This window comes from Xenia sp. Carnegie-2017, unplaced genomic scaffold, assembly GCF_021976095.1.
Source record: "Xenia sp. Carnegie-2017 unplaced genomic scaffold, XeniaSp_v1 HiC_scaffold_6, whole genome shotgun sequence".
Taxonomy (NCBI): Eukaryota; Metazoa; Cnidaria; class Anthozoa; order Malacalcyonacea; family Xeniidae; genus Xenia; species Xenia sp. Carnegie-2017.
The window spans coordinates 14,433,017-14,443,614 of NW_025813526.1; the positions used below are offsets into that span (position 1 = coordinate 14,433,017).

General features: G+C 32.4%; 1 protein-coding gene across 1 annotated transcript; it reads left to right on the forward strand.

The window, feature by feature from the left end:
* Positions 1–402: 402 nt before the first annotated feature.
* Positions 403–801, forward strand: LOC124457144. Its single transcript, XM_047007432.1, has one exon. The coding sequence runs from the start codon at positions 403–405 to the stop codon at positions 799–801; it is 399 nt and encodes a 132-aa protein (XP_046863388.1).
* The last annotated feature ends 9,797 nt before the right edge of the window (positions 802–10,598 follow it).

Below are 10,598 nucleotides of genomic sequence, written 5' to 3' on the forward strand. Positions count from 1 at the left end.
AAAAATCAAAGTTGCTGCAAAGAAACCTGCCAAACAATAATTGATTGTTGTCGAACGTCCAGTCATTGTAATAATAGAGGAAAATGTGAACTCAGTAAGCCATCAAGTAAAAGACGAGCTTCATGTAACTGTGATGAAGGATATGTTGGAGATCGTTGTCAAACTATGGCAAGATCGTGCAGAAGTTATCGTGGTCAAAAAAACGGACAATATAAAATATTTACTTCTGACGAGCAATTAATTTCAGTTTACTGTCATTTTGATGGGCATCGCGCATGGACACTTGTCCAATCATTTAATTTAGAAAATTCAAATTATTACCGAAAGAAAGTTTACTACAAAAATTTCCCCAGAAACGTAGCAAGCCCATCTTGGAAAGACTACAGACTTTCTTTGGAGACAATGATTGGCATAAAAGAAGACAAAAATGACAGATGGCGCATAACTTGCAATTACACAAGCATTAATTGGAATGTTGGGGATCGTCTTGAGGCAACGCATAAAAACATTGAATTACTGGATGAAAAAAATTCAACGTATCGTGGGGAATGTGTTCTCGTGGAATATGTTGAAATTCGTGGAGCTTCGTGCAGCCGTTGCAACATCAACATTTATCATTTCGGAAACAATATTCTTCATACTGATTCATATTATACTTCTTGTGGTCGGACTTGGAACGGAATTCCATGTCATAATGGATATGGTGAGGACAATTTTGGTTATTACGATTGCGTAAATCCTAAACACGATTGTACATCGTCAAACAAAGCCACCACACAATTGTGGTTTGGCAATGAATGATATATGCATGAAACTGTATGTTCCTGTTTATACAATGCTCAATTTAGCAATTATAAGCACAGAATTTTACGAAGCGATCATAGAATGTTTTCAGCTATTCCTTTAAATTATTTACATTTTAATAAGTAAGTTAAGCATCAAGAAAGCAATTTATTTATATAAATAAATTTTTGACTTCTTTTGATTGATATATTCGGTACACCGCCTAATCGATTTGATGAATGGCAATCAAAAAGATTTGATGAAAATAACAGTTGTATTTAAGTAAAACTTTTTTTGTCTTTGCAGTAACATTTCAGACTTAATTATAAGTAACTTCTTAGCTTGTAACACACGTAAAACCTAATTTTAATAGCTACTGTACCTAATTAAAAAGATTAATGCAAAAACGTAAGTAAAATATGAAACACAATAGACTTGTATGTAGATTATCTCTGCTATCGACTTAAAATACTTTCGCTTGTTTCTTTTTCGCAATCTATCTCAGTTTATTACTGTACTATGCTCTATGCAGAATCTCCGAAGTGTTTTAAATTTGGAAGGTATGTTACCCAAAGATTGTAATGCCATCTTGAACTCTTATTCATATCTCGTTTCTGTCAATCTTGGCCAATTGAAGAGATAGTTAACAAATTCTAGCATATTGCTGCGTCAGCCAACTTTAACTGACGAGATTGGAATTGAATATAAAACTCAATAATCCTGCTCTGTACATGGAAACTAAAAGACACTCGATGTTACCGTTGTTGTAATGTTGAAGACTTGAAGTTTCTTTGTTCACTTTGAACTGGTTTTCACGGTCTCCAGGATCCAATGACGATGATGATGTTAAGTCACTTCTTATGACTAGACTAGCAATTTTTATGCTTTACTAACCAATCGTTATCATCTTCATCATTATCACTGTCATAACCCCAATTATTTCCTGTTGTTAACTTTTCTTTCAGCTGAGCATTAGGATCATTTATCTTTACTCCCCTCGTACATTCTTCTCCAATCTCATGTTCTCGTAATACGAAGAGTTTTGTTCAGGGCCATTTTTATGAATTTTTCAGTGGGGAGTTTAAGCGGATTGGCAAAATTTAATGACTGGCTAGGACAATATATGTATTTCTATATAATACATATAATATAAAATGTATAAAATATTCATACTAAAATTATTTAAAATATTAATTATTCCCATTGTTGTCTTATTCCATAGAATACAAACAAAACAAACAACCTTGATTGACAAAGCTCTAGAGCTAGCAAGTTTACAAAATTTTACAATAAATGTTTTATTTTTGTGGGGGCTGCTTCAAAAACGTCTTAAAATAAAATCCTTTTACTTGTACGTGTTGACAGTTGGCAAATTCATTCTTTAGTCTTTAGTGAGCATAAATTTCTGAACAGCAGGCCGTTGATCGTATTGATGTTAGGCAATATCGCTCAAAAAGCTGTTAAGAATTCTGTAACTGGTTGCTTGGTCCCTACCTTAGTATAAAATAGAACTGAACACCATAATCTTGGAGGAATATTTCATCTGCAGGTTCCATTGAATCAAAATTTTTAAACACTGTATTTGGGAACTTTTCTGTCAGTTATGTTACATGACGCTACTAGGAAAAGAGATGCATTAACAAACTCAACTGCAATGTTGGCTTTTGTTATGTTGATGATATATTTCATCACTTCATTTCGTTCATCATTGACTCGAGACTAAAACATAAAAAAGAAGAAAGTTTTATTTAGATACGAATAAGTGTCTATCCTCGGAAATTGAAGTTAATAGTTAGTGTAGTTTCCAAATATTCTTTGTCCAATTTTCCATCTTCAACGTTAAGTGAATTACTTACATTTAGATAGTTTTCTGAAGACCCTACAAGCTCAAGTCAAATTGGCTCTGTTGTTCACTGGAATGTCGTCACTAGTGAATAAGCTGTTATTCTTTGAGGAAATCAAAGACTTTGATCATCTTCTTCATCATCGTCTTCAACTGAATGTGGCATTCCAAGCTTCTCTTTTTGACCGCCCATAGAGATACACGTAAATGTTTAAAAATATACGCCATATATTTACAGTAGCCAGCACAATTTACATGTTTCGGCTAAAAAGAAACTGATCTTACTTGGGTTAGGTTTAGCTTTTAGTATAAACTCCATTTCTGCAAAGCCACATGTTTGTAAATTAAAACGTTAAGAAGAATGATGTGCTTTTTCTGACATTCTTTCTATATACCTGAAGATAGAGCAGATGTCAGTCATCAGAGCTTTTAGCCATGGCTGAAGTGTTGAAGGATGCCAAGTCTTATGAAATCTTTTTGCCTTGTCCTTCTCTTCCTCATCGCCAGCTGCTGCTGGGGAATCTAAGATTTTCTTCCAATGTAGACGACAACTATCAAGATTGTTAAGGACCGCATTGGATTGCTGTATTAATTGTTGCGCGACTCAAACATCGTAGTGTGCAGAAATTAGTTTTATGTTTAAAATAAATGTCTTAAGTGCTTTGGATCGCAAACCAGACGAACGTTTGTAGGTTGCTACAGCAACTAAATTGGATTTCCAAATAATTAATTCTGGAACATATTTAATGAAGTCTTCTATGATCAAATCAGATTTGTGACCGACACACCAGAAGTTAAATGTTTTATAGCCAAGATTGTCTTCCAATCTAGCCCGCAAACCTGATTTCCGACCGGTATTTCCGGACTCATCGTTTGTAGTCAGACAGTATTATTTTGCCTTAATATTTGCACTATGTACCTAGTCCAAGATATTTTATTGAAGACGTCATTCTGGCTGTAATTCTTAAATTAGGGCAATTTAGTTGTTTTATTTTTAAATGTTTTGCTTAGTTATTAAATCAAAATATTGTGAAATTAATTGAGAAGATTTATCTGATGATGAGTATTGAATATTTTCCATTTGCGAAAATCAATTAACGCTTGCCCTGTACAAGCTTTGCCGTATCAAGCATTATAAAGAAGCACAATAAAACGTGTGCTTTCATTGGTTGATAGCCATGTTTGTAACAAACCGTTCTGCAATCAATCAATCAAATCGATCTGTCAATCAAAGAGAATTTTCACATAATTTATGAATACATTTTAAAGTAACATTAAAACCTTATTAATCTGTATGTTTGCATTCTTGCCTATATGACTTGACTCTTCTTGTCTAAAAGTGTATACTTATTTTTCAGAAATTAAAATATTTATATTTTTTATTATTTGCGGATGCACGGTTACACATTGTATGGTTTGTTATGTATAGAGTCACCAGAGTGCTCAATCCTATAACGGTTAGCTATATAAAATGTGAGTTAGAAGAATAAAAAGAAGTTTTTGGAGTAATTATTATTGCCATGACTTACTGATGCCATATTGGATTTGTTAATTTTTACTGTGTTGTTATTCATAATGACATCTGCACTCATTACTGTTGGTACGTGTAACTTCTGCTCACAGGACTCTAGTGTTGCAATAAAGTGATTAAGTAACACAAATGAAAAATATTTTTGTTTAATGTAAAATATTTGAACCATAAAACTTTGGTAAGATTTGCTTAAGTTATTTCAATACTGCATGTTATATAATAAAATTACGTCATTTGATCTATAAAAGATTATATATGTGATCTCATGGTTATTTTCCTTTATCATAAAACACCTTTTACAAGTATACTAAATTCGGTACTTCTGATTGTAATGCTCGATTCGAATCAAGTGACCACTCGGTAAAAAATTGACACTGCGATATTTAATGTCGTGTTAATAATTCAATGCATCCAAATGTACATTTAAAAACTTCACAATGTGATTCATTTCTATTAAAAGTTTGTGAGAAGTGTCATGGTAAGGGATGATAACTCCTTATTTAACCAAAACACAAAAATCTCTTCTTAGGAAACGCTGTTCTACTAACTGCCGTTTCCACAAAAATGAAGAGGTATAATTACCATAGAGTGAAAGTAGCGTAGCGCCAATCATGTGTAGTAAGTTACAGAAATAAGGGCTAAAGATTGTTTGACGGTCACTGCTTTGATTTGCATAATTTAGCCTTCATGAAAATTTATTGTCACGAAAATTCTCGTAACCAATCATGACGTAACCTAAAAATTTGACTGCATTGAATTTAAACAGCATCTCTTTGATACTTTTTAGTGACAACTTTGAGAGACTAAATGAACAAACGAATCATGCATTAACTATTAGTTTAAGGAAGTCTAGTTGTTATAAGCTTCTAACCTCGCAAATTAAATATACATAAATTCTAAAAGTCTCTACTATGCGCAAATTATGAATTTAAATTCAAAATTAGATATTTAATGAAGAAAACGTAATTTAGGGAAGAAAAATATTATAATTTGCTTTAAAAACACAAGAGAAAAGTTTGCTTTCAAATAAATAGTTATTTCATTTAAGAAAACTCCTAATACTTGTGATGTTTTAGCAAAAACAAAATACTTAAAAACTCTATCAATTATGCATTTATCAATTAAACTCTGAACAATTTTCTCTAGTTAATCATAAATTTATGAGAAAAGCACTAAATGTCAATTATAAATAATTAATTACTTGCAGGTAAGTGAAGCATTATTTACAAAAGCATATGATTAAATAACCATCTGAAACAGATTAGGCAGACATCAATTACGAACGAAGAGAAAAGAGAAGTAACTATACGTTAATACAATACATCAATTGTACCCATGTAAAATTGTCAAAACCGTATATTTTAATAGGGTAGTACCTTTATACTGTGTGAATGTTTAAGGATATAATGATCCCATTCATGGAAAAAAAATTTGTTTTTTTTTGCAAAAAAAAGCAGAAGCAAGTGACAAGTTCTTTTAAGTCACAATTTATTTAGTCAAATCTTTGTTTTACCATTACATGTATATCAGACTGGAGTTCTTTTTCATCATTTTTCAATTTTTCAACTAGTTAATACAAATAGTTTAAAGATGGATTTCAAAATAGCAAATATCATCGTGAATGGTGATAATAACAATGTAATAGTTCTTAAAAGAACTGTTTTAACCAGAACACTAACCCAACAATTCAAAGGAACCGTTATTTACAGCTAGAAAGAGACACTATGCATTTCGGCAGACTACTTGTCACGTGTCAACGTCTGCTAAATGAGAACCTCCAAACCATGCTATATTTATAACGTTACAAAAGGTCAAAGTCATCCCTATTTTTAGAGATGACACTTAAAACAGAGACAGATTAAACACGTAATCCTTTTGTCGGCAAAGGACAGGATTAGTCAATTTAATCAATACCGACTCCATGACGCGTACCTGGAATAACGAGCGACATTTTTTAATAATTCTAAAGTTTCATCGGAATAAGCATTGGCACAGCAAGTGTTGCTCAAAAGATGCTTTCCAATCGCTGAATCTCATAGAATCGGATTTTCACTATTACACCCACGCTTTGGTAGTTGTCGTAAAGGAACAGTTTTATTCCTGATAGAAGCCCTACCTACATAGCAAGCATCAAACTCACATTTAAACTCGTAGACTACATTGCTTGATATTTGAGGAGGGAGAGACTCTTTGGGAGTGGGTGGAAGAATAGTTCTTTTTGAGAATATAAAGACCACATTGCATGCAAAAAACAAACTCTTGGTGATATTTTTAGTTTCCTTCTCGATGTCATTAGAGGCCTTACCCATCCAGGGAAGTTTAAGAAAACAGGGCACTTGGCCGGTCCAAAACGTTTATTCCGTTCATTGTTAGTGGATAAGAAACGTTTGTCTAGCAACTTTTCCGGATATCCATTTAACACAAAAATATTCTTCAGTGATATAAGATCACTATCAATAAACTCTTTTGAGGGCAATCTATGCGTTCGCTTTATCAAACACTTCACTAAAGAAATCTTTTCTCTATGCGAAGAGAAAGAGTCAAAGCGCGTGTACAAACCAGTGAAAGTTGCTTTGCAATGAATGCTAAGAGGACCTCTAGATAGTACATCATTTAGATTTACTATCTAGAGGTCCTAAGTTTGGAATTCCCCCCAGTAAGTTAAATAAAGAGGATATATTTTCTGAGTTTGAAATATTTAAGAGTAAACTATCAAGTCTTGAACACGCTTATTCTGAATGCAAGGTTGATTCTAAAGAACTTTCTGCACAAAATGTACAAAAGCTTTAGAAAGTTTAGGCTGAATCGCAACTTTTACCGCATTTGAAATATAATTTTTTATACTAAAAGTAGGAGCATGGCCTTAAATAAGTAGCAGCCTTCAGAGAGAAAGGGACGTTTGAAAATGAAAACTATTCAATGGAAAAAAATTAATAAAAATTGACTCAAGAAAATTATATTGATGAGACTTAACACAAACACTAACATTAACACAACACTTAACTGCAGGTGGAAGAGACAACATGCAGATGTTATGAAATGTATTATTGCTTTATTGCTAGATATTCTATAAAAGTGAACTTGTGAACGTATAACTATCTAAACAAAATGTAAGACAAGTAAACAATTTATTTTGACGAATATTGCTTTGCTATAAAAGGAGTTTTATTATCTCATTAAATTTCACTGAACATCAGAGTCGCCAACTGTATGGAAGATTCGACAACTCTGCAAAAGTAAAAAATAAATCATAAAGTTAACTTAACATTGGCAGGTAAGTAAGAATGGAAGATTTGCTGTGGATATAATAAATTCCCTAACTTTAATATTTTAATTTTTCTAACTTCGTTGTCACGTCCATGCAACAAAGCAAAAAATATCTATGATATTATTAATATGTTGCTTGAAAACATGTAAAGATATTAGAAAGATATAAAACTTATACAAATGTTTATCTTTAGGCAAACGTTTACGTAATTATGATCTGTTGGATTGCGGTGATCCAACTTTTGTATTTCCTTCCCATTTGCTCCAGCAACTACATCGTGGAAATCAAACGTCATCTAGCAAGGATGCATTCTAATTACATTATAAGAAACATCAGTAATTCCAACATTCACCATTGTCTGCATAACTGTATGGAAAACTGCTCGTGTTTATCATTTCAAATTTGTGGTACAGTTTGTCAACTACTTTCCACTACAATAACTGAAGGATCACTAAAAGAAGATGGCATTAGTCAATGTAATCATTTCACAATGCATATATCTGATATCAAGGTGAGTTTATAATAGTTGAAGATTCAACGAAAATGGAAAATCTTCATTATATTATATTAAAAGTCTCAAATTTCTCAGTGTAGTAAAATACCTATTCACTTCGCATGATTTTTTTATACAACGTCTTCATACTGAAAAACATATTAAACTTAGATTATGAATAAATTACTAAATTTATTGGTTGCAGATAAAAGCAATATAGTTATTTATAATTTATCGTATGCGTTGTTTCTTCAGACAATAAATATACCACAAAGTTTCATGTATATCCTTATGTGTCTATTAATTTTTTCAAGATTCTTTACCAAAGATAACTACAATAGCCAAAAAAAAGAAATTAGATTCTACCAAAATCCTGTCATATAAAGACATTCATTACATTTGTGGCGTAAAAATTTATTTGCGGAATTACGCTGAGATCGTCCGTGAACTATATTCAAAATTAATTGCAGTGCGTCCTAAGCTGTGTTTCCTGCTTTCCTTTGTCAAGTGAGGCCAGCAAAATATATATTATTATACACTTATACACACCGCCTACCAACTTATTACGGTTCTAGTGACGGAATTGCATTATGATGAGCGCAACTTTGCATCGTCTCCTTGGCTAGGCCAACAATAGCCCCCATATAAGGTATAATGTGCATCATATGAGCGCGCTGATAGGCTAGAAAGAAAGCTCTCAAGATGACGATTGATTCAGTCTTTAAAAGTGAAATTTGAATGGATTTTATTAAAATACATCAAAATAAAACTTGTAAACAGTTAAATGCATGCAAATTTTGTTTTACGTTTAAACAAAGCCAGATATTTCGAGTGAAATAGTGTCAAAACAGATAAAATTCAACAGATAGGAAGTACATTGTTCAAGATATAATTTGGTGGTAAGTTTGTTTTTTTAGCTATATATATCGAAATTTATCAACAAAGAACTAATCGACACACGGTCGTCAAAGAGTTTTTTAATATCTTTACAAAAAAAAGCTCTCTATTGGCGAAGGAATTTAAAAGAAAAGTATAAGAAATTTCATGTATGTCAAGGTGGAAATTTTCAGATATATTGTTAAAAATCTGATTCCAAATAATTTTTTGTTACATGAAATTCAATTTTTTCGCGTTAGTAGACCCGGCACCGCGACAATTAAGAATAGATGTGGTGGGAAAACATTCATATAAATGGTATGAGTTAACAAAAGATATTAAAAGTTCTTAAGTGATTAATCATCTTTGAATCAATAAGCTACAACTTAAACACTGAAATGCTATAACAAAATCAGCAATTACAAAATAAAATCCTTTCTCTCCTTCTTCTTGCAAAACAACGAAATCTTGCGGATGGTGAATTTGTTATTTGAACTTTAGCACTTTGGCATTATAGCAGGGTATTGTTAACCAAAATTTATTGCAGTAGATTTATCCTGTCACTCTTTTAATCCTATTTTATTCAGATCCTTAATTGGTTAACAAACATAACATTAACCAATTCTATAGCAGAATCATCATGACAACAGCAATATCTTTTAAGGCATGTTTCGACTAAAGTTATTATAGTCATCTTCAGAGCAATAAGCTACAACTTGTGGAGTAGAACTCCGCAAGGACAAAGAGTGAAAGAATTTTATTTTGTCTTATTCGTTTACTTATTAAGTAGGTTATAGCATTTCCCTTGCGTTTACTTTTGTTTTGCATGCATGTCGCTTTGCAATCCTTCTTCAGGAGTGACGTTTTTATCTGCTCATTACTTATGGCATCAAAATCAAATTCATTACTTGTTTATTGCTTTTGTCACTGAGTTATTCACATTAGATTTCTTTTCAAGAAAAATCAAAATTGCTGCAAAGAAACCTGCCAAACAAAAATTGATTGTTGTCGAACGTCCAGTCATTGTAATAATAGAGGAAAATGTGAACTCAGTAAGCCATCAAGTAGAAGACGAGCTTCATGTAACTGTGATGACGGATATGTTGGAGATCTTTGTCAAACTATGGCAAGATCGTGCAGAAGTTATCGTGGTCAACAAAACGGACAATATAAAATATTTACTAATGACGAGCAATTAATTTCAGTTTACTGTCATTTTCATGGGCATCGCGCATAGACACTTGTCCAATCATTTAATTTTGAAAATTCAATAAATTACGAAAATAAACCTTACTACAAAAACTTCCCCAGAAACGTAACAAGTCCATCTTGGAAAGACTACAGACTTTCTTTGGAGACAATGATTGGCATAAAAGAAGACAAAAATGACAGATGGCGCATAACTTGCAATTACACAAGCATTAATTGGAATATTGGGGATCGTCTTGAGGCAACGCATAAAAACATTGAATTACTGGAGGAAAAAAAGTCAAAGTATATTGGGAAATGTGTTCTCGCGGAATATGTTGAAATTCGTGGAGCTTCGTGCAGCCGTTGCAACATCAGCATTTATCAATACGAAAGCAGTATTCTTCATGCTGATTCAACAGATACTTCTTGTGGACGGACTTGGAACGGGACTCCATGTAGTAATAATCTTAATGAAGACAATTTTGGTCATTACAAATGCGTAAATCATAGACACGATTGCACATCGTCAAACAAAACCACCACACAATTGTGGTTTGGCAATGAATGATATATGCATGAAACTGTATGTTCCTGTATATACAATGTCCAATTT

Coding starts and splice junctions, on each gene's coding strand:
- LOC124457144 (XM_047007432.1), top strand. CDS start 403: ATGATTGGCATAAAAGAAGACAAAAATGACAGATGGCGCATAACTTGC.